Source organism: Pseudopodoces humilis, chromosome 5 (assembly GCF_049639895.1).
Source record: "Pseudopodoces humilis isolate 2021_Gansu_Grassland_sample_001 chromosome 5, ASM4963989v1, whole genome shotgun sequence".
NCBI classification, from domain to species: domain Eukaryota; kingdom Metazoa; phylum Chordata; class Aves; order Passeriformes; family Paridae; genus Pseudopodoces; species Pseudopodoces humilis.
The window spans coordinates 49,575,337-49,601,187 of record NC_142204.1 but is presented as its reverse complement, the minus strand read 5'-3'; the positions used below and the strand labels follow the sequence as shown (position 1 = coordinate 49,601,187).

General features: G+C 34.6%; 1 protein-coding gene across 1 annotated transcript in view; it reads left to right on the top strand.

The window, feature by feature from the left end:
- Positions 1–25,851, top strand: part of CTTNBP2 (cortactin binding protein 2) — a 78,489-nt gene that overhangs the window by 31,706 nt on the left and 20,932 nt on the right. Inside the window, 6 exon segments of the mRNA XM_005519241.3 lie at positions 2,024–3,674; positions 10,067–10,270; positions 15,574–15,673; positions 18,734–18,884; positions 20,000–20,254; positions 23,485–23,602. Coding sequence (XP_005519298.3) covers positions 2,024–3,674; positions 10,067–10,270; positions 15,574–15,673; positions 18,734–18,884; positions 20,000–20,254; positions 23,485–23,602 — 2,479 coding nt within the window.

Sequence of the window (25,851 nt, the reverse complement as noted above, 5' to 3'; positions counted from 1 at the left end):
CTTCCTCAACATTTTCTTACAAGGCATGCTCTCACCTTTGAAGGGCCTTTACTGGTCAGTTGTTTATGGGACACTGTATTTTTTTCTCAGTATCCTTTTTTATCCCTTTTCAAATCCTTCTTGGACTCATTTCCAGATGTTTATATTACTGATAGGATACGGTGTACGTATATAGTACATTTTGCAAAAATCAGGTTCTAGTTAGTTTGTAAACTCATAAATAATTGCAGTTAGTTCCAAATCTGTCATATAAAGGAAAAAATACCATGTAAATATTCAGAGGTTTTTCCTATTCAAGATGATGCAGCCAAAAGAACAAGAGGGAGAGAGACATACATAGGAGACAATGTAAAATGAGAAAATAATGCTGCTTTTGTATATTCAAATCAAACAGAGGATTTATATTTATATTAGGGAGCCTTCATTTAGAAGCAATGCTTACAAATAAGGTATTATAATAGTATGGTAAGCTGATTTTATGCCAGTTAAATACTAAAATCTGTTTGTAATTATTTGGAAGTAATATCATTTCACAACACTTGATTTATAAAACAAGAACCTCATCTGAAAAAAAAGAAGCAGAATAATAAAGTATCGAAAGTTTTGACAAAAAATATTTTCACTATAATCTTTATACATCTCCAAGCTTTAGAAATTATATACATTTCTCATTATTTTTGTACCTATTTTAACAAAGAAAAGAAACTGTTGGATGCTCCACTTGTTTTGAAATTCTAGTGAAGCATGCAAATGCTGTTGAATCCTTTGAAAAATCAATGAAATCATTGAGAAAAAAATAAGGGTTTTTTTCACTTGTAAGCTATGATTGTGACCATTCCTAGATACAGTGTCATTATATTTTGTTAATTTAATTTGAAGCTGTACTTCCATTAACAGAACTGAAGAGATGTTGCTGCTGATACAGTTTGCTTAGCAATGACTGATAATGCCATACCTTATTTTTCATATGTCTGGTACTGGTTCTGGGGCTCTGAGCAGCCTGATCTAATGGAACGCGTGCCTGCCCATGGAGAGGGTTTGGAACTTCAAAGTCCCCTTCCAACCTAAACCATTCTATGGGTCTGTGATACTGTTCTTAAGAAAGGGTGGGTATGTTTTTGTGAAAGGCATTGTGCAGAGTGTCAACCCTCAGGCTGACAAGCTCTAAAACCCCAGTGCAGCCCTTATACTGTTAAACAGGTTTTGAAGTATTTGAATCTGAGATGATATTTAAAATGTTGGTATTATTTTCCACAATGATTTCTTCCTCATAAATGTTTTATAAAATGGTGCATTACCATATTTTTGTATTGCTTTTCTAGAAGAGGGTCTGTGAATAAAAGCGTAAACAGTAGGCAAAATGAAAAGGCAATGGCTATATGAAAAAGGGGGAAAATTATTCTTATCCATTATCTGCATTTTAGTAATAGTTCTTTGATTCCAGCTTATACATCACTGATGTCAATGAGACTTCTCACTATTAGTAAGTACAGGAAAATATTTGTGCCTCTGCCAAAAAATTGTCTAATTCATAAACGTTAAAACAAGATACAGGATACCAGTTATGTTCATGATGGACTTAATCTCCTTCAGTTGGAGGAAGAGATAAAACCTAACCCCTTCATTTTTGTCCTCAAAGATTTTTTGCAAAGCTCATCTCTTAGTTGTGTTTGGTTCCTTTACTGAGATGACTTTATGTTATGTCTTATGTCAAATTTTTGGAGAACAGATAGCTCCATCACTCAGGAATCACAAGCATTTAACAACCACTTTGGGGAATCGCTCTGTTGTCAATGGAGGAAATGAAAAGAGTTTGCTTTGTTTCTAAATTGCTCTACTGAGATGGCTGTGTCTTTCTTTTGCTTATATAAGGTTATATGCAGTTGTGTTAGATATCAGAAATCACCTTCCTGGGTTCATTTTAGTCATGCTCTCAAAGATTAAAATATCAGTGTCAGGTTAATACTAGGTTATTGTGAAATGAGAATTGTTAATGAGAATTATTTTTTATGTTTTCTTATAGTTGGAAATGGAAAAATCTCAGTTACAGAATCTTGAACTGGAGCACAAAAAGCTATCTGCTCGCCTTGAAGAGGAACGTGGAAAGAATAAGCATGTAGTATTGATGCTAGTGAAAGAGTGTAAGCAGTTGTCTGGCAGAATTGTAGAAGAAGCCCAGAAACTGGAAGAAGTGATGTCAAAATTTGAAGAGGAAAAGAAAAAGGCTACTGAATTGGAGGAGTCTCTTGCAGCTGAGAAACAAAGGAGTACACAAATGGAAGCTCAAATGGAAAAGCAGCTGTCTGAGTTGGACACAGAGAGAGAGCAGTTGCGTGCCAAACTTCACAAAGAGGAAACACACACCAGTGACCTTAGAGAAGAAAGAGATAAAATGATCAAAATGATTGAGCAATTAAAAAAGGAGAATGAAAGTAAAGCCAATCTTTCTCAGAAGAAAAGCGATAGGAGTTTTGTTTCTGTTTCAGTTGAAACAGAAGAGTCAAGTTCAAGAGCTGTTGCTTGTCAAACAGAGACTGTAATGATGGACAGTAGCATAGAAAATGCTAAGAAGTTGCCTTTGACTGTCTCTATAAAGCCTTCTACAGTGAGCCCGCTAGTGTCTGGCAATTCAAAAATGAATGTGTGTGCCAATGCAGCATTTGTGAAGCCTGTCTTTGACAGGCAGTCTTCATCTAGTGAACTTGTCCCTCCTATGACACCTGTTCTTGCACAGAATCAAAACAGAATTGAAGAAAATGGACCAAGTACAGGCTCATCCCCTGATTTATCAAGTAGCACTTCCCCTTTTTCAAATAGTAATACCCTTTGCACCCCCACCACACCAACTGCCACAGCTCAGAATTCCTCGCTCTCTTCATCTGTACACAGTTTGCCTTCACCATCTGCCAACACTACTGGCCATCCAGGCCTAAATCCACGAGTCCAAGCAGCTAGATTTAGATTTCAGGCAAATACAAATGATCAAGACCAAAATGGAAACACAACCCAAAGCCCTCCCTCAAGGGATGTATCCCCTACTAGTCGTGACAACCTTGCTGCCAAACAGGCAGCTCGGAATACTGTTACCCAAGTTCTTTCAAGATTCACAGGCCCTCAGAGTAGCGCTCCTACGCGGCCTGGGACATCTCATTCAGGGGAAGCTGGCACTTGCCCCCCAGTTGGTAGAATGACTTTAAAGACTCCAAGCGTATCAAGAATTGACAGAGGAAACCCTCCACCTATTCCTCCTAAAAAACCAGGGCTTTCACAAGCTCCTTCTCCACCACACCCACAGCTTAAAGTTTTAATGGATAGTAATCGGTCCCCAAATACAAGTGCAAAAACTGACAACAAAACCATGACCTCACCTCTTTCAAGTTCACCACAAGGAATCAGGGTAATAAATGAGGAAATTATTTCTAAGTCCTCACCTCAGCTGCCACCAAAACCTGCTATAGATTTATCTGTGGCACCTGCAGGCTGTGCCATACCAGCCATAGCCTCATCTCAGGTGGGTGCCTGGCCTTCCCACTTTCCTGGACTGAACCAACCTGCATGTTCAGAAAATTCCTTTGTCATTCCCACCACCATTGCCTGTAGCTCCTCCATAAACCCTGTTAGTGCTTCATCCTGTAGACCATGTGATTCAGACAGCCTCCTGGTAACAGCATCAGGTAAAGGGATTGATATGCTACAAACTGTCTCCCTCAAAAATAATGTTTTGGTTTTCTTATATGTCTTCTTTGCTTTATTTATCTTGTAACATTCTCTTTCTTACCTTCTAAAAGCTAAATTTTTGTTTATATCTTTCCCACATTCCAGGGGTATGGGAATTCTTTCGCTGATTTAGAAATGTTATAAATAAGTTTGCTTCTTCAAGAAGTCACCATATTGATAGCTTTTTTTAAAGATAAAGAGGACTAATGTTTAAAGTAAGTGAGCTGCAGATTAGAGTATATAAAAAAAAAAATCCTTTAATTTATTTTTGGTTAATGATAGTATTTTGGACTTCAGAATGCTTTCTCAGTCTGAAATGATGTATTGAATATTACCTTTTCAGGAGATCTTCTATGGAATATGTATTTCAATGCTGTGTGAATCTTAAAGAATAGGGCATAGCTGGGATTATGGTATTCTGCTGTGCAGTAGGTAATTGCACATTAAAACGTGTAATTGCCTGTATAACAGTGCAGTTTCCTATATGCCCATAGAATATCTTTCATTTTTATTTCAGTTTTTCTATAGGTTTTTTTTTGGTTGTAGGCTTTGTTAATACTCATGTACAGCATCTCACAGCTTTACTTCAACAGATAGAGGCACAAATTTACTGTTGGAAAGTTAAAATCTAACTGTTGATAATTTTAAGTCTGGAGTGAATGTGTGTATCTGCTACTCATTTTGTGTTTTGGTGGGAATTTACTGGTGTGTCTAATGTGCCACCAGCTTCTGGGAATCTCCTTGATGGCATTAAGGTGAACAAAGACAATACTGGTCTACGTTTCAATACATTGTAGATCTCCTATAAAACTTTTTATCAACATTTCCCTGCTGGGATCAGTAGCACTAGAACATTAGGTAGAAGCTCCTTTTAAGCTGAACTTGCAGTGGAAAAAAAAAAGGAACAATTATATCCATAACACACAGTTATGGAACACTTTAGACCTTCATCAGCATTGATGAATGTTTGAATTGTTTCAGTTAATTTGGTTATATTCAGTATAGTGCAGTTTCTCAGAACTCTAGTCCCTGCATCAACATCTGTAGGGCACAAAAGCCCTGCACAACCAGTCTGCTTCCAACACATAACCAGCCACTTTCTCTTGGTAGCTGCACCACTAGCTAATAACTGAGTTGAACTCAAGTACCAGGCCTGGGGAAGCCATTCCAAAAACAGTGTGTGGTAAAATTGAGTGTGTATATATAGGAGATTCCAGATTTCCTATTATTAAGCAATTTTTATTCTCATTCCAATTCACTGAAGACTTTCTACCTGTATCAGTAGGCATGCTTTTAACATTTGGTTGTTTCACCACACTGTCAGAATCCTCTCTGCTTTCTGAACTGTGCCATAAAAGGATGAGCTCAGAAATCTTATCCTTCTGTTTGTCTCCTGCTCCTCAGAGCCAACAGAATTGGGATTTGATGACTGCCTATTAGTTTGCTGTTTTTCATATGGATGTCCTGAATTTTCATCTTAAATTTGTATTCCAAGATGAGTCTGATTGCCATGTCAGATAGATCATTAGTCTCCCAGTATTTCAAATATTTTTCAAATTTAATTTGCCTTCAAGTGCTATTAGGCTCCATAACAGAATTTAAAAATTCTCTAAAAAAAAAATCTCAAATTTTATGAGCAAAAAGCAAATTACTGGAAAAGTCACCTTCAAAGTGAATAGTTTTGTAAGCAAGAGATTATCTTCCACAAACCCTATCAGCAGTACTTTGGTGTATGTAGCAGTATTGATATATACATTTATGTATGATACTGATATTTGGTAATAATTTAAGATAGTTATTGATTATTCTTTAGAAGAATAAATCTCATGCCTTAAAAATTAAATTACCAGTGCTTTTCTTCATAACTCCATGTATTGTTTTTGATTTGGTTGGTGCTTTGAGGTATTAAATTTTTCCTTAGGAGAACAATAATTCTTTTAATTTCATTTCATTTCATCCAAATATTTAATAAGTGTTTCTTATGAAATGTGTGACCATTCTCAGAAAAAGTTCTCAAAGAGAGGACTTTTTGTCAAAAATTATTAGGTTTTTTTGATTTTTAAGATTGCTTTCTTTCTCTAACTCCCTTAACTTTTTTTTGAAGAGGCATGGAAATATTAGTTGATTTAAGTCCATTGTAATCCTCGCTCTGAACATTTGATCTTAGTACTTTGTAAGTGACACTGTTTTTTGGGAATATTTGCAACTTCAGATGAGAAATATATCCCATGACCTAAAGTTTGCTAAGAAAGATTGCTTAAACTCTACTTAGCTGTATGATATTTTGTTTTATTGATATAGAGATGTTATTTTAGTATCTCCTTTACTGTCTACATACAAGCTCAAAGAACCTTAATAACTTCATCTGTAATATTCACATAAATATTCAGGAGGTTCTTTGTGTTTTACCCAAAATAATTCTTATATTTTATTGCACTTATTCTTCAATCTCTTTATGCTTTTAAGGGAATTTAATCTATTTTGGCCAAGTGTTCTACCAAACTGCAGAACTAAATTTAGAGCAACAGATATTATACAAGTATGGAAAACATTTCCTTCAAAACTTTCAAAATTTTTTTCAAAAGAAAAAACCCCAGATTTTATAAATATATATGGAAATAGAAAGATAAACCAAATTTAATAACACTGGCTTTGTTAAGATAATGTCAGTAATACCTGAATTCATGCCACTTTATTCCCTTTTTTCAGCTTCTTTTTTAAGTATGACTTTTTTTGAGGTGGGAAATATCTAACAAACTACAAATACTGCTGAGACCTCCTTCCCATATCTGCATTTTCGTGTCCTCTAGGCATGGAATCAGTTAGTTTTATTAATGGTCTAGTTGATTTTTATATGTTTTATTTACTTTTTTTTTCAGAAAATGTTTAGAATTTCAATTTTACATTCAATTAAAGCAGAGTATGGTTAAATCTTTTTCATATTTTATTATATAGTAAGTAGTGAGCTTCAGTCAGAATTTTTTTATCTTTTTAACAACAGTGGCAAACAATTTTAACATATTAAAGGACATAAACAGAATCTTTCATTTTTAGATTTTTTTTGTTTGTCAATAAATTCATGCTTCTTTCTTCTTATGGTGGAGTCAAAAGAATCGATAATAACCTAATCACTAAAGTATTATATTTATTAATTTTAAAAGAGTTTCCTAGTTAGATCAGCTTTCTTTAGGAATATATCAAGAGTCTGATTTTCAGTAAGGTGGTGTCTTGGTTCTAAGAAGAGGAACTATTAAGAGCAAACTTAAATGGGAGCTCTGATCCTGTCATTTATGCATTCTGCTAAAGTAATGTGATCGTATCTTTTTTTAGAGACGGTCTATTGTACCACATATTGTTCTTTTCATCCCTGGTAGGAAAAGACATGGGCCTTCATCATTAATGTTAAGCAGACTGCACATGAAGACATTACAATGAACATTTATGGCCTGATTCAAAATCTGTGGCAGTGTTTTCATTAACTTCAGCAGCCTTTGAATCGGTGCCAAAATGCTTCTGCTCTGTTTGGATTTCTACAGTTCAATGACTGTAAGATTTCAAAATGGAAACAAATGTAGGCGTTTGGATTATCATACCCCTGGGATTTCTGCTTTCACTTTCTTCTTACTTTTGTGCTTTCTATGTCACTCTTCAATGAAATATATTTTTTTTTTTATTTTGCTCATTCCTCTAATGATTGATTTATTCTGTCTTTACAATTGGCTTTGAAGATAAAAGTGTGTGTGGCAGGGGGTGAAGGACTGATCTAGGCTCTGAAATTAACCATCTCACATTCTGAAGCTGATGCCAGAAGCTGTTTTTGTCTGTCCCTCTGCCCTCCACCATTGCATGCCCTACAAGCTTTCACAGATGCTTCGCATTTCCCAACTTTTTGCATCTGTAATGGTCTTCCCTTATTTATTGGTATCTTCCAATGTTGGTGCATTTTGTTGATGGTGAATTGAATTTTATTATACTGCTTCACAGTGATAATAGAATGTAAAGTTATATTTGTGTCATTGCTTCTTTTTGTATCTTTATCAGTAGAAAGTTTTCATTTAATGGTAACCTAGTATAATGAATTTCATCACTGAATTGCAACAACATATTTTTCTTTCCAGGGAGCTGAAATGAAAATTAAGATGTGACATTAAAAATTTTCTTTCATTTTGGCCTTTCTCTTAAGGATGCCCCAAGAACAAGCAAACAAACAAGCAAATAAACTACATCAAAAATGGCACTTTTTTTAAAAGGGAAGGAAACCCAAATACTATTCATATTACCAAAATTCCAGTGTTACTTGGATAGAACATTGTAGTAACTGCAGTGCAATCTTGGCAATATTCACTATCAATTAACTGCCACAAGAAGACAGTAAAAACTACACAAGTACTATTTAAAAAACATGAATAGATGTACAGCAACAGCTGCAGCACAGTTAGTTTCAAAGAATAACAAAAGGCTGGAAAAATAAAACCATTTTCACAATGGAAAGGAATACCATACGTTTTTCTTTGGACCTTTGTGAATTTTGTAAGAGTGAACTGTTCTCAAATGCTGGAAGTTGAAGATAATATATTTTTTTGCCACTTAAAGGATACAGTTTAATTTGTATATTGCTTATTGTTTTTTTTAATAAACTTCAGAAACACTTAAAATCCTCTGCTTAAAATTATTGGAGAAATAAGTATTACTAAAAGTATTAATAGTAAGAAGGTAGCTTCAGAATTGAAGTTATGAGAAGATGTATGGAGTTCATTTTACAATTTTTCTTTGGTTTAAATTTGGATTTAAAAGGTAACTTCATAGCTACAGTGTTGACTTCTTACAGTGAATAAGAAAAAAATAAGTTTAATAATAAGCTAATGATACTGGGAAAATACTGAAAATATGTTTCCTTTAGATACTTAAAAATAAACTTAATTTAAATTGACAAATTTAGCTTATTTTAGAAACAAATTTGAAAATACTCCAATCCTTTTTTGTTGTTTTTTTTGTTGTCTTTTTTTTTAGTGGAATCAAACAATGTATTCTTCATTAGTGTTGCTCAGATGATAAGTTCTTGTGAAAGTCTTGATTAATTAAAAAGTATCAAGATACTACAAGGTGCCCAGTCTGTTGTTTCTGTAGGTTTTTGTTGGTAATTTTCATATTTGATTTTGTTTTCCAAAACGTGGAGCAGATCATCCCAGTATGGTACTGCTACTACCACATACTTTTTCTAGTTCAAGATAGAACTTACTAGCTTGAATGGAACTGAAACTAATGCCCTGCAGCTCTTCTTCAGTCTCAGGCATTTCAAAACTGCATTAAAAGCTGCATTAACTTGCTTTGTATCAGATTTCAGCCTCAAATAGTAGCCTATTTGTGGCCACAGAAGACAAAGTTATTTATTCAAGAAATAAGTGTAATGTGTATTTTCTAAAGGAAATAGTGAAAATATAAAAAAAAAACCAACAAAACAAACAATCTTTCTCCTATTTTCTCTTGCAGTCTTTGATCAAGAAAGAATGCACAAAATATTCCATGCCTTAAGCAGCAAACTTCATATTCTTAACAAAGTCCCTACTAAAGCCAATAAGTAGTCATTAGAACACTTAACCACAACTTCTAAGCTTTCAGAGTTTTGGACTGAATAGTCTTTGTTAATGGAGTGACTTGAAAGCTTTCATCTATGAATTTTATATAAGCTGTTATTCATTCCCATAGGAAAATTTTATGATATATTGTTTAAGTATCACTGAGTAAAAGGAATGCTACCTTAATGGAGGGTTTCATAATAAATGTATTTTTTCTGTATTATTTGTGTAAATGATTTCTACGTGTGTTTTCAAACTTTCTGAAAGACATCTGAAATCATTAAAGGCTCTCTGTGCAATTTATCTTTATAACTACATGTGAGTTATATAAATACTAAATATATAAATACTAAAGTTTGCAATAAGGAGGATAAAATTACATATAAAAGTAAGTACTTTGTTTTGAAAACTTTTCTATAGATACTTAAAAAAAAACTTCCCAGCATATTGCAAATAAATTAAAACTTGTCTAAAACTTTTGTAAATTTTGATAATATACCTTTTTTTGAGACATCCAGATGCTACTACAGTTCACAAGTGTCACATTGACGTTTTGTAGTGAAGTCCTGTGCATTTGTATTAATAAGTGTCACCCGAGAATGCAGTTTTCATTCTTCAGGATACCTTCTAATGTGTAGACAAAGCACTATCACAAAACTTTTGCTAAATTAATGAATGCAGTCGTTTTGAAGATATTTTTTAACACTTAAAAGAACACAGAAAATGCAGGCCTTTATTTATGTGTCTCTAACTTTTGTTGCTTTAACTCACAGGCTGGTCTTCCTCCCTAACCCCTTTGTTAACAAGTGGTGGTCCTGTCCCCCTGGGTGGCAGGCCCACCCTTCTTCACCAAGCTGCTGCCCAGGGAAATGTCACTTTATTATCAATGCTGCTTAATGAAGAAGGACTGGACATTAATTACTCTTGTGAAGATGGCTATTCTGCCTTGTATTCTGCTGCTACGAATGGACATACAGGTAAATGATACTAAGATCTAGTATGGCATCCGTGTAAACTAGTGGAAGCTTACTTCATAAGTTTTTCATATTCAATTAGGTCAAATGCATTCTTCTTAAAAATGTGAAATTGAAAGTGAGATGTATAGGTTATATTACGAAAGTCATGGTATAGCATATATATAAGCAGTGCTTCTTGAAGCAGAATTCTGGAACTAAAAAAGCATTTGAAACACAAAAAAATGGTAGCATTCTGCAGGAACATCCATTCTAATTCTCCACTTCCTCTGTATAAAAGCTACAGGTACTATCACCCCGTATTCTGTGAAAAAAATAAAGATCTTTTGTAGCAATAGTAGCTTGAAAAGAAGAACTTTACAGGGAGTAAGCAGCAAATAGATGGTCATCAGGGTTTTGATCTTGTGCAGCAGCAGTGAAAATGGTGGAAGATAGGGTCAGAATAGTGTGTTACTTGGGAAATTAAATGAACTGTCTTTATTTTTGAACTAAATGAAATAGCCCTCATTTATTACTTAGGCTTTCCTGAAAAAATTAAGAGGTTTTTTTTTTTCTCCCATGACCCCAACCCTCCTCCGTATTGAGGAAGTAGCATTTCTGAGCTTTTCAACAGTCAGTCTTCATATTTTATGAGCATATTTATGAAATGCAGCAGGTATCTTACTAAGAGATAATTAATTTCATTGATTCAAACTCCTAGCAATAATTTTCAGACTTTTCACACAAGGCTCTCAAATAGCAGGGTTTTTTTTAAATGTCCAGCGCACGTTACTACTATAGCTTTTCTACCTACATGAAAACCTCCAGATTCTTATATTGCAAGTGGTATCATTATGCTGTTTTAAACACTAAAGATGAAATCCAGCAATACCAATGGAAAATATTCCATTAAATTTTAGTAAATTCAAAATTTTGTTTCAGAGTAGAAGGTGGAACATAGTCTCATTAAAGCCACTGCTTTCAAGAGTACTTTGTGGTTTTATTTAATAAAATATTTATGAGTGATACAATTACAAACCCTTGATCCAGTGTTCCAGATAGTCCATAGAGACACTATTTCATAATTCTTTTCAAGTATTTAAACAATAAAACAAAAGTTAGGATACAAAATCTGCAGATAGGCAGATGGTGTACATTTTTCTCACCTGTTCAGGGTTAATTTTGGCATAGCAAAGAAGGAATTTTCATTTTGCTCAAATTGGTATATTTTGTCTTTGCTTCCTAGGGCTATGGGTTTTTTTTGTAGAAATGTCTGGGTCTTTTCACCTGAGTTTCTTTCCTTTGCCAAGACCTTTAAAATAGTGGAAAAGTACTGGTTTTTTCCTTTGGTGAATTTTTCGTTTTTTCAATTTGTTATCTGCAGTGTTATGAATCCTAGTTAATTATATTGTGTGGATTTATTATTCTCCCCTCTCTGAATGGATGTTTGGTGTATTCTTCTAGGCTTACATCCAGTTATCATTGCTAATATTTGTGGGAGACCACAATTGACCCAGTTCTTCTTTATTCATTGTATTCTAAAATTGCTTCAAAGCGAATGATTTTCAGTTACAATTACTGAGCAGCTTCTACTAACAGCAAAGGCAATTTGGTTCCTCATTTTATTGTCAAAATTTCAAATAAGAAAGACACTTGATAGAATTGTGAAAACACAATAACAAAAAGCAAACATATGCATGTGCACCCTGTAATTGTTTAGTATGTTTTATTTTTTGAGATAAAAACAGAGGTTATAGTGTTGTTCTAATATTTATAGTTGACAAGATGTGAAAAATATTTTGTTGTTCAAATCACCACATTTCAGCAACTAAATGGATTGTTTGAATGAGAGAATTACACAGCCAGCAGTGTTTATGTCTCCTTAATAAATTATATGAAAATTGAAAGTTTCAGATTTATAAAATTTTTGGAGAAAGATTTTTATTCTTAACTTTATTATATAATCATTTTTCATTACTTTTGTTTTCAAGTGAATGGATATATGTAGCAGTTCAAAGTGGAGATTTTTAAAAACAAGTTTCTACTTAAATTATATAGGCTTAGGAAAGGATGTATAGAAATAAATATTTTTAAAAGTCCTTTATAAAACCTCTTTTTAACTAGCTAGGTTGAAAGAAATTACACTGGTATCATTTTAAGGATAAAATAATTTATTGTTCAAATTTTTCAGTGTGTTGAGTTGGGTTGCCTATGCTGGTGGGTGCTCACACCATGATTTAATTTATTAACAGTATTTTCAAAGTTGACCTAGTGACTAAATAGATTTTGAGATTTCTAAGTCAACTAAGCAGATTTTCCTATCTCTCCTGGAAAAAAAATTGCCAGAAGAAAAGAATAACTTTAGAATTTATAAAAGCCAGCATAATGAACCCTTCAGAAATACCATGGTTCAGAGATTCTGGGAAGAGTGTAAAGTGAATGATCCCCACACATTTTCAGTGAAGAGATACAGTATTTGAGATGTGTAGATAACCAGAGAGTGGTAGAGCACATTGTAACCAGCATGGTGGCAGCAGCTGTTACATGCTGTCAGCCCATACTGTAGAAAAATTTGAGTTACACAAGAAAAGAGCACTGAAATATTCTGTCCTAATCTATCCTAATTGCAAAATGTGTAGTTTTCCTGTTTGGCAACAGTTGCCTTTTGAAAGCTGCAGCAGAGGGTTTGTCCAGCACATGAGGTTAATAGCAGATGCTTTGTTTCCAACACACACTGTCCCTAATTCTGTAGGTCTGAGAGAGGGAATTTCATCCTGAAAATATAGACTTCCTTTGTATTTGGGCGGACATGAGGAAATGGTTAATTTCGTGGTTCAACCACTGGATTGGGATAGCTGAACAGGTTGTCTTGTCAGACTGTCTTGGTTTTAGCATTAGCAAAGAAGGAACCACTTCAGGTCTTTTGTGTGCTTAATAACAGTAGTTCTCTTAGCTAATAGATCTACATAGGTGTATGATGTTGCAAATGATGGCCATTCTCTGCCACAAAGAGGTGGAGAAGGACACAATGAAACTAAGAGTTTCTGAATCTGAGAGATTTTGAGAAGATAATATCCTTTGGACTCAGCTATGTGCTAATCATATGCATTTATGGTGTAATAGATTCTCTTCTATCCTGAGTATTTGGAGGCTGTGGCACTGATTGATAGGAAAAAACTGGAAGGATGTGGGAAGTAGAAAGGAGTGAGGTGCAGAAACATACAGCTACATGGAGTCTGCTTTGTCAAGCCACCGGATGTATCTGCATGATGTTTGCCAACACTCTGGAAGAACTAACTACCCAGCTGTGGTGGAGAGCACTAAAATCTCCAGGTGTTTGTCTTAATTTGCTTCCATGTTTTGCTTTTGCTATGACCAAAAATTTTAACTTAGTGGCACCAATGTCTGTCTAGAGCCTGCCCTTCCACCCAGTACTCCGCACTGCTGCTTACTTTGGCAGACCAGAGTGAACTGGAGTGAATGAGCCTGGACTGACCCAAATTACCCTTCTCCAAATCCCAGTAAAAACTCCATCCAGAAGACCCAGGCTTCTTGGAGATAATTGCTATTTTACTTGATGTGCCACCAGAACAGGTCATGTGGAGCTTACTAGCTCACATGTTCTGCCTTATGCAAGTAGCTGTATTTCCTCATGGTCACACTTATCCCTAAGAATAAAAAGTTGTTTTCAGAAGCAGTATTTTCATAGAGATAAGCTCCGTCAGAAGCAGTATTTATACAGACATAACCTACCACTGGAATGATCTGCTGGTCTATAAGTGTGAGTTAACTATGCCTTTCTAGACAGGTAGTCTTGTTCTGTGTGTTCATGGCTTTTGCATGGCTAACATATGCTTTATGAAGAGACAGCAAAGTATTCTGGCCAAATACTTGAAGCTTCTAGATGGAAATGTTTTCAACATCCCTCATAAACTTTAAGAGTATTTTAGGATGTCAAACAGGAATCTGTATTTTCAAGTTAATCATTTAATACAGGACTGGGATTAACAATGGAAAGAAGGAAAAAAGATAAGTCATTCTTAGCAGAGTATTTTTGTGTTAAAAAGTGAATGAAAATATAATTTTATTTTAAGTAGTACTATCTTACAATTGGGGGGACTTGGTAAGTTAGTTAACAGAAAGCTTTTTTATGACTTAAAAAAAATTACAGGTCAAGTCCTGGTAACTAACCCTGTTACAGACAACCAACTTTACAACAACAAAAGATAATTTCACATCAGATTGCTTGCTTCAAAATTAAAGAATGCTAATTTGCAACATAACTTAGAGTGTTTTAAAATCTTGTTGCTTAATGTTAAATTACTCAAATCAATTCCACAACATCTGTATTAGTATTCAAAAAAATTGTAACAGGAGTAAATACATTGAAGAATGCTTTAGACTAGTCAGATTTCTAAGTAGTTCTTAATGTATTTTTCTGATATCCAAGTAGTTCTTAATATATGTTTGGTTCTGATACCTAAACTTTACTAACAAAACTTGGCTTCAGGATTTTACTGAGTGCTGGAACAGCATGCATTAAGCTTGCTCAGAAATCAGGTCAGGAGTTTGTAATTGGTATTGTAGCCGAGCTTATTTTCCAAGTAGTAGTTTCAATTACAAAAGACTTGTTTTATTTTGGTCTAGAGCCAATTTCAAGAATGAGGAACAGATCAACTGTTTTCTTCAAAGTTAATTGCATCAAATGATTTACCAATTTGTGGATGAAAAGCAGTCTAATTACTATGTAATTAATTATCTGAAATTAGCTGTAGGGATGATGGAATCAGGCTTGTACTATTTTTAGCATGTGGTTTTGGAAATATATGAACGGCAATGGTTTGGGGAGATTAGAGTTTGTCAGCTTATTTTATTTGTCATTGCAATCACAAGTCAAAGTGTCTTAAAATAAGACTGACCAGTGTGTTGCTTGAGGTCTGTGTGGCTTGTGAACATCTCCCCTGTGGCTGTCATATTTGTCACGACTGCCAGTAGGCAGTGATGCCTTCAGGGACTCCTGGATAAGTCAGATTCCTCACTTGGGAGGTAAAATAGCTAATACTGTGGGAGTTGCCTGCAGTGGCATGTGTTTGAATCCCAGCAGAACCCAACCCAATTCCTTTTTGCAAAAGGGTGGTGATGCCCCTGGGAGGCAGTTCTCATCTCTCTCCTGCAAGCTTCTTCCTGAGCTTTTATTTCAGTCCCCTAAGGTATGATGTGTAGTCCAAAAGACTGGCTGATTGTTGCCCCTTGAGCAGACTTTAGCCTCTGGTAGTTTTAACCACTTGCTCTTGTTGACTCATTCTATGGTTTTGCTCCATTTATAGATTGTGTGAGATTGCTGCTGGCTGCAGAAGCACAAGTTGACGCTGCTGATAAAAATGGCTTTACACCCTTGTGTTCAGCAGTTGCTCAGGGACATGTCAAGTAAGTGAAGCCTTTAAAATTTTGCCTGTCAGCTGTTACTCAATTTTATATTATCTTCACATTATGTACGTTTTATTACATTGCTGTTACATTTTTATGTATAAATCTATTTATTATACATTATAATAATTTATTATATTATATAATTACGTAATATAATACACTACTATATCTTATAGTATATTATATACAGTATATATTGTATAATTATTATGCTAGTATGTAATATAATTAAATATTATATATAATTATATATTCTATTATATTAATATAATATACATTATTATAACTCATATTCATGTACATATAACTCATATTCTCTCATATTATATAACTATATATATAACTCCTAAATTCATATTCTTATGCCATTTTGATTTTAATATTTGCTATTTGTTTGTTTCCAATTTCATCTCTTAAAGTTGCTGAGCATGTATTCTTAGAAATTACAATGTGGTACTGGTCTACATGGGCATTTATCTCTGAATTTCTTAATTTTCTTGGAGTTATCAGCCATAGTATAGCATTAACAGAAAAAGGAAGAAGGAAATTATTTTTGCACTGATTTTTTTCAAGCATAGAAAACTATGAATATCATATTCAGAGGCAAAAGAACATCTGATTTTTTTCCTGAGTGATGCATAGTCAAATACCTTACAGGACAAAATAAGGTTTTTTTAAGATTTAAGTTTTTTTGTATCAGTAACTTTGAAAAACAGAAAATTATGTACAAGTCAAATAATATTACAAAAAACATTCTTCAAAATGTCATTAGAATAACTTATGTCATATAATCACAGGAAATAGAACTGCAAGTTGGAAACAACTATAAAATAACCATTTCCAGAGCATCCTTTTCCAGAGAAAGTTCTTTTACAAATTGAAAAGGCTTTAAACAGAGTTACTAAGAATTCCTAGTACAGAATTGAACTTTGTTTTATGTATCTTTGCTCTTTTTTATTTTCCTGATTATTTTTGTGCTTATAGTTTGTTATTTTTAAGGATTTTACTCTGATATAGTAACACATAGGATCAGTCTTTGAGTGTTATACTGTGATAGGCCCTGACCCAACGATGAGGAAGAGTGGGATCTCTCTTCTTCTCACAGTCATCCTTAAGTGTACACGAATCTTCAGAGATCCTTGCCACTTCTTACAGATTTCAAGCTCATAAAGTACTCGTCATTTTTTACTGGTGGTATTACTCCAAAGGTAGCAGATGCCCACTAGGTGTTTTGAGCACAGAAATATGTGTCTAGTTAAGAATTTAAGTGTTTTGTATAAAATCTGTAAAAAATATGTGTGACTTGACAAGACAAACCCAATATAATTAAAATAAATATCTCAATACTTCATTTAAATAGGAAGCTATTTATTTCCCTGACTTAGCCTCACAACACTTCGCTATTTGCTGTGTTGTAATATTGCAGACTTTATATTCTTTTTGCCTTTGAGTTACTTATATAATATGATATCCCTAAACACATTTTTTTGCTTCTACTTTTTTGACACTGAATATGAACTGAATTGTAAAATTGAGCATGGAATGACAGGGCTAACCAAAAATGTCAGAGAGACTACGGATGGTTCAGGCTGTTTGATTTGTTGGTCACTTCAAAGTTCAGGCTCAGAAAAACCATCTGTAATAGGTAAAATCTGGGGCAACAGTATTGTCTGTCTTCTGATGTGGAGTTAATGACAGCACTAAACTGCTCTCAGTTGCACTGTAGGTGTCTGTCACAGACTTGCTAACCAGTCCCCTGTGACATCTTCATTAACCTTTTTCCTGAGCCAAGACAATACTGTTGTTCTAACCCTAGTTACGTAGTCAGAAAAAAACCCAAAAAAAAGTACTGTTTAAGGCTGGTCCACTAGTATCACCAGATCAGAAAGTGGTTTTAGGAGAAACTTCCAGAATCATTTCCCATATGGTGCAGGCCAGGATGACTTTCCCTGAACTTCAGGTGAAAAGACGATGAAGCTTTTCAAGATTCACCAAATACAATAGAAAGTATCAAACCAGATATTTCTAACCTATCAGACTTAAAGCTCAGTCTTGAGTTGCTATATGGAATGCTTGTGATTTTTTTTAGTATGTAGTTTCTTATATACTTAAATTCTTACATATACCTTGCATTGGTTGAAATACTTTGTCACAGTATATTTTGTTACAATATGGTCTCCTAATCAGTAATTTGGCATTGCACTAATTGCTTTGAGGATTTATTGTTGATCTGCTTTCTATTTTTATGGACTGATAATTATTCAGCTGGAGAGCTGGGAACTTACCTTTGTTAACAGTGCTTGTTTGAACTGCAGAGTGAACTGACTGGCATTAAGATTTTTGCAAGGTCATAAGTGTTGTTGAAAAGCTAGGTTGGGGAAGAGAAAGGTAGCCAACCCTGGCACAACAACTGGGGGAAAAAATGGACCTACTGCTACAGTCTTGTGAGGAAGTACAGGAGCTTGGATATGAATGCCAGCCCCAAGTGAATTGCTCTTCAGCACTCCATCTAATCTTTCATCCTCTATAACCCAGTAGCTGCTAGCAGTACACCCAAGCCATCCTTCTGCAGTGGCCTCCATTCAGGGACCTGAATAGCAGGTACTGCCATAGCTGTTTTGCTGCCCCCCATCAGGTTACTTCCCTAGATCAGTGTCCCTTTTGCTGGTAAAGCTGGTCCTAGTCCATAATTTTATTTCTTCCCTTTTCTTTTTAATTCTATTTTAAATATCAGTAGTCAGAAATGTTTCTTTTTTTAGTCAGCTGAATGTTTTTCTTAAGCAGCTGTCATCAAGTTTTTATCAATGTTGTGAAATTCGGTGTTTTACATTCAGAATTTTTAAATGCAGCTACAGTAGTCTAAGATTTGCATGTTTAAAGTAGCCTGTCTTTATACCTACGTACAAAATAATACTTTGTACTTGTATATGGGCTGATCAAGGTAGATCTGTATCTGTAAAATCAGTAATTTATTCAAAATATTTAAATGTTGTAAGCTATATAGAGGTGTTGGATTTCTAACATAAGACAATTTTATTGCTTTATTGTTTGCTGTAGATGTGCAGAATTATTAATTATGTATCAGGCTGATATTAACCATGCTGCTGAAAGAGGACAAACACCTTTGTACCTGGCCTGTAAAAACGGAAATAACGATTGTATTAAACTATTGTTGGAAGGTGGAGCAGATCGAACAGTAAAAACCAGTGTAAGTTAAAATAGTTTGTAAAGTTACAGTACCTTACAGTACAGTATAGTACCCAATATTGACATTAAAATATTTAAACTTTTCTTTAAAGCTGGAATAAACCATATAATTTGAAATTAGTATTTTGTTATTTTCATCATACTTTCTGGGTTTTTTTTTAAACTGTATATTGTCTAAAATCTCCTAAGTGATGTGACCATCATACCATTTTACGTATTTCAGATTCCATTGGCAATTTGCTGCAACTTTTCTCCACCACTGGATTTGTAAAACTAAACTTATCTGGTTTGGCTTATTTTTAAGGTGGAGAAGTGGAGATAATGATTTTTCTTCCACTTTGTATGTTAGGGTGCTTTATTGTTGTCCTTGAAAGGACAGCACCCCAAAAGTATCTTGCCAGTATTGTAAAGTCTCATATATCACAAATGGTGGAATATGGGCAAAAAAAAGTTGTACCTAGAGAGGAAGAGGAGGAGGACTGTCTCAAAATTAGTGCCTACATATTGCCTTTTTCAGATGCTCTTCCAAAGTTTTTTTATGACTCTGATGTCAATAGATTCTTATGACAATAAATGTGGCTTATAGGCCGTTCCAAAATACAGAACAGAGGGTAGTAGCTTCACAGAATATTCTACTCCCTTTCTAATTGTTACACAAAATTTTTTGTCATTCATTTATTTTGCAGTTGGAAAGTAAATATATTTGACTTGGAATGAAAGTTGTGATGTCAAAACTGTGAAACTGACTAATAAATGGATTAATGCAACATGAAATGATTAATGATAGTTGGATTTTTTTTATTTTTTTTTTTTGATGCACAGGAAGGAAGCAGTTTAGTTGTAAATTTAGCAATTTACAGGGCATATAAGCCTTGTATCATTTAGACTCTTCTAAACATTTTGAAGACTATATCTGTTGGGCTGGCCTTGGAGAAAGCTGTAAAATTTTTTCTGTTACATTTTCTTCACTCTCTTCAGCCCAAAACACATACAAGCAACTTCGTTTTCCCAAAGGATTATTATGCCTTCCATTCAGATTCTTTTCTGGTATAAGTCTGCAAACATTTTACTATGTGTTTGGTGGCAGTGTGCTTTTTGATTTTGGTTTTCTTTTAGGATGGCTGGTCACCAATTCACGCAGCAGTGGATTCTGGTAATGTTGAAGGTCTCAAGCTCCTCATGTACTATGGAGAGACAAACAGTGGGAACAGTTTGACGGATGCAGAGCCTAATTTAGACTACTTTGATTTGGAGAAGAGAGAAGATTACTATAGCAGTAGAATAAAGCCTGTTGTTTCTGCAGATCTCATCAACCATGCTGACAAAGAGGGCTGGACTGCTGCCCATGTAGCAGCATCAAAAGGCTTTAAGGTTAGTCCGTGTGAAAAAGTTACAGTAACCTGACAGAATTTGGGCAAAATAAATCCTTTTCTTTTATCTTTGAAGAATTACAACTTAGGTGTCAAGTCTTTGTTATCTAGTTTATAGGCAAACTTGATTTAACAGAGACAGAGATAGACCTCCAGCAGACCATTTGTCCCAGAATCCAGTCTCAAATGGAGTAAGTTACCATAATTAAATGTCTGTCTCTTATTGGAAATTAATAAAAAGAGAAAACATCATTACTTGATATTTTCAAAGTTAAGGTGATATGAATCCCACCCTGAATGCCAGTTCATTGGATGTCATGTGCTTATTGATATTAGATGGACATAATTTCCAGTTACAGGTGGTAGGAATGATTTCACAATGAATAATTTTTCGTCTGTGAAGGAGGGGAGAGAAAGAAATTTGAGAATCAGATTTGTGCAGACATACATTATTAAATTTATTATTTTGGGCAGCCTTTTTAGCAGGCAGTGATACATTTTTGTGAGGTTGCGATAACTGATGACATGGAGGATGACCTGATAGTTCCTACTGATGACAAATAGGAAGGTTTCTGGAAATTTAATATTACTTCTTGACATCAGAAGCTATACGCTTCTAACACTGACCATTTAAAGGACTTCTTTCTGTATGGTAGCTGTCCATCAGATCTCACTGTAAAATTTTTACCCAGGAAGAAAATAGAGAGTGCTAAACACAGAAGAGTGAAATTTAAGAAAATGCAGTCCCAAGACTTCAAAAATCAGCTTGTGTTTACATTCCTACTTCAGTGTCTGTCATTATGTTTGCTTTTTTCCTGATAAATTTATGTTCAAAATAGGTGTGTTCAACATAGACATAGATTCAGGATTCAGTTTAAGTTATGGGGTTTTTTTAGGGAGAGCCACTGCCTTCTCAGCATTTTGCATTACAAAGAGTCAGTGTTCCATTACCGATATCTGTTAGGCAGGTGCAGACTCTCATTCCAGTTTCCACTCATACGAATTTAGATGGAGTTTAAGGTATTTGCTATAGTCTGTAAATACCTAAATAATGTGAGCTATGTTGGCTCTTTCTGCAATACTGTAATCCTCAGGAACTTTGAATTTAGGTTTCATTTGCTGTCTAAAACTGCTTTGACTAGGTGATCTCTCTGAAAGTTCTGACACTGGAAGTGTTCATGTATGTCTTTCATGAATTACTCAAGGGTTTGAGTTTCTAAGCACATTCCAAGTCAGTTGTTTAATAAGATCTCCATTTGGGCTTGAGGGAAGTCTCTTTGGTGATGAACGTGATACACAACTGGCAATCGGATTCCTGGTTTTGATGTTGCAGAGACTATAAAATTGTATTTGATTTAATGCATTTATCGATTTGAGATATGTTTGGGATATTTAAAAGCTAAAAAAACTTAATAGCCATCTCCAAGTGCTGTTATCACTTAGACTTCATTCTCTAATCCATTATGTACACTGCATGTCATTCATTCCAGTGCATGATGGCTGCATATAAGCAGTGCTGACTCTTGCATCCTCTTGTTTTGAGATAGGTAATCTGTAATTGTTTATCGATTAATTCTGCTAGGACATTTTAGCTGTTATTTTATAGGCAGTAGAGACAACAAAAATCCTCATTTTACTAAGGAAATAAGCTTGATTTCTTTGTTCTTCCCCACTTCTTTCTGCTTTACTTGCCATTTTCAGCCTCACAGTTCAGTCCCCAGCCTTCTGCTGTTCTGCTATTCATTGCTCCTATTTGAGAGCTATTGTTAACAAACTAACCTGGCAAGAAAATATGTGCTTTTTTCTGCTTGATATCCTTCTGGCAAGCTTAGTGAGATAATTTTTTTTTTTAAAGTACTTATAGGTGCTGTAACTATAGCCTGATAAAATTTCACCTCACGGGCAGATATATCTTGAATGACTGCTATATTAATGAAAGGGTGTCAGATACACTGACAAAAGTTTCTGTAGAGCAGCTACAAAATAGGTAAGACTAGGTTAACCTGCAACTAGCCACTCTTCTGCATCAAAATACTCAATAGCTGCTTCTCTTTCTTTTTAAGGTTTGATTTCTCTGCTATGGTTAACCCCAGACATTATCAATACAATATTAAATAGTATAATTTCTGTTGGTTTCTTTTTTTTTTACAATATGGATATGTCTTTAAAAGCATATCTGAGATGGCAAGGCTTTCATGAAGGCTGCCTGTGTTGTTGCAGAGTGATGTTCATTAGAAACAAGGACTTGATCCTTTTTCTGGTTGCTGATCAATCAATCTGAATGTAGTTTTATGAGAACTCTTTTATCCCACACTAATTTGGGAGGATCTATATAGTGAATATTTTTCCATTTTACAGTATGATTCTACAAATCCAAATTTATATGCTAGTAGCTTGTTTCTAATTTCTATGATTTTTGCTTTTGTTGAACATATAATATTTTTTAGAGGGCATCATGTTGTTGGCATCCACAAGATGTTTGTGCTCTGACTTAATAAAAATACGTTTTTATATGACTGCATTCTTACGATGCTTGCAGAATTTCAAGTTTCTGCTTGTAGAAATTCTGCCAAATAAGAGGCTTGCAAGGTGATTTTAAAATCATTCTTTTTTTGTGTCCCACTCAGGTGTCAGACATGATGGAAACTCCTACTTGGTGAATTACAAAGTGAAAACTGGTTTTATGGATTGTTACCTAAATAGGTTCATATATTAGTCTATTAATTTATTATTTACTAAGCTTTAGAATTGCTTATTTAGTGTTACTTGAACACTGAGGCCAAGATGTTCAAACCAGGTTAACAGCTGGGCTTCTGTCTCATCAAACCTAAGCTAGTGGCCTGAAGAGGCACAATTGCCAAGAAGACTTTGACACTGTCCACACACAGAAGCACCGCTTTTCCTGTAGAGATGTTTACCTCTGTTGTCAGATGTAAGAATTCAGCTTAATTCAGCTAATCAGCACTTGATGCTTAGAGACTGTAGAGCCCTGGCTCTGTGTGTTCTGCTTTTTTGTAGTCATTATTTGAGACTTTCATGTCTGCTATAAAATATTTTTACTCCTGGTTTTCAAGTCTGTGAGAAACATCATTCTATCTATAAAAACTCTCTAGCTGATTGTTTTTGGAAATGCATGTGTAAGAATTTTATTTAGGAATCTTAACTGCATACTGGTAGAACGCTTTAGTGCAGCAAATGGACAAATAAATAATACAGTTCCTACCTTTGCAGAACTGTCTAGAAATCCTTTGTAGCCATGGTGGACTAGAGGCTGAGAGAAAAGATAAGTGTAATCGAACATTGCATGATGTTGCTACTGATGATTGCAAACATCTCCTAGAAAACTTAAGTAAGTAAATGCTATCAGCACATAAAAAATGTTTTTAGTAAAGAACTTGTGGGGCAAAAATGAGAAATATGAAAAGGGTAGTTGTCATTTTTTTTGGCACCACAATATTAAATTACCTTGATCTAGCAAGTTCATATTCTCCAAATTTTGCAAAAATGTATGATAAAATTTTGTTGGAGATTATTAAATTCCTCATGTCTTTGTTCCTAAACCATTCAAAAAATGGTACATACTGTACATTTGCAAATATCCATACTCTCTTAAAATATCTGAATTTAATATTAGTAATTACTTTTTCAAAAGCTATTGCCCTCATCTTTTCTTCAGATTCTTGCAGAAATAGTCAGTGGTGGGTAGCTGTCAAATTTCCTCAGGCTAAGATGATCATCTAGTCATATCTGAATCTCTTTTTAGAGTATAGTTTATTTTGTCACTTGTTTATCGGTGAGGAGATTGTTTGATTCTTCCAATATGCCTTAGAGACAACATCAAAGAACTTCTTTTTTCCAGAATCAGTAACTTCTGTAAGAAGATTGCTCTTCTGTTGAAACCTGTCATCTTCTTCTTTCTCTGTAAGTTTTCTCAAAATTCAGTAGAGCAGGCTCATCTGTATTTCTTGAGACAGAACTTAATTCATTCTCTCACTAGTTTTGTATATTTTATATCACTGTATAAATCTCGATGTAGCTATAGCTATATATACAGAAAAAGATATCTGTATTTCCCTGTATGATAAGAATTATGGCATTTTTAGATTTGTATGCTCTATTTTTTCACCTTTCTTTTTGTGTTTGTCTTGTGGGATATAGGGATGTGGGTAGTTAAATTCACTGATTATCAACAAATTAAGGAAGTTTTCTGTCTGCTGCTTCTGGTTTTCATCTTCAGCTATTTTAAGTCCCAGTTCTTGCCATTTTACTGCAGGTTCAGAGGGGAACACAGCTCGCTTTTTAATAGACACTCCTCCATGGTCATCTTCTTTATTAGACTGAAGCAAATTTCTGATGGCTGAATCTGTAGCCTGTTAAATTAATGCTTATATTATTTCAATCAGTGTTAGTACCCTGTGTCTCTGGTCATGCTTGTCATGAATCCAACGGCTTTTATCAGATCAGAACCTTTGCCCCCCCCCTTCTCTTCTTCTGTGCACCTTGAGCCAAGACTGCATTTTTGGTTAAGGTGTCTATATACCACCCTCTACCTTCCTCACACTCCAGTAAGGTTTTCACTGTAGGACACGTCCTCCGACAGATCTGAAAGACAGGTGCCCAGGATTGCTAGCTATGCCTTAGAGGTCACGTGCATTCAAGTTTAGGCATATAATGTACCTCTGTCCTAGGGCCCTGTTTCCTTGTGGAGAGCCCTCTGTACTCCTTGCAGCGTGTGCTCATTTCCCTGAGGTCCAGCCATCAGAAGGGCAAGCCTTTGATGCATTTCTCACAATTCCACATCTGACGGATGTCTCTGAGTAATCTTTTCTCTATGGTAGCCTAGTGGGTTTAAATCAGAGCTTTTCTGATATCGGGAAAACTTCATTGGTTTGTGTCTGCTGAAGATCTGGCTTCTGGACATAAAAGGGTAACAAAGATCATGTTGCAAGATAAGCTGATATGCATTGTTTTTTATGGTGTACTTCTTTGAGGTATAATTTCTGAAAGGTATTGTTTGGCATGAAAATTAGAAGATAGTTTCTTTTTCATTTTTAGTCATCTACGTGATCTCCAGAGACTGCTGCTTCTGTTGAGTTGTATTCCAAAGAGCAAGATTTAATATACTTCATAGTTTCTTGAATGTGCATGTAAATTTCCTTTTTTAACCTTTTATCAATTACTCTATAGCAAATCAAATATACCCTTTCAAGTGCGTTTTCTGTCTTAGCTCCTAGCTTTTGATTTAAACATGTTTGGCTCAGCTGTGTTTTCCACTTGTGCACTAGTGCCAGAAAATTACTTTCTACATTGATAATAAAAAATGTGCGCAAACACAATGAACTGAAAAATTAAGACATTGCCTACCATCTGTCCTAATTGATAAGTAATTAGTCTATAAAGAGGAAATAGAAGATTAGGTAAATTTTGTCTGGTTTCCTGTTATTTAAGCATAATAATACTGAACTTTTTCTGTAAAAAATTACAGATACCTTGGCATTTTCAGCAGTGCTCTGATTTTGTGGTGGTGATCTGTTTACCATTTGCTTCTTTGTAGCAGGAGTTATTTTGTAGCATTCATTTGTAATATAAGATGTTATT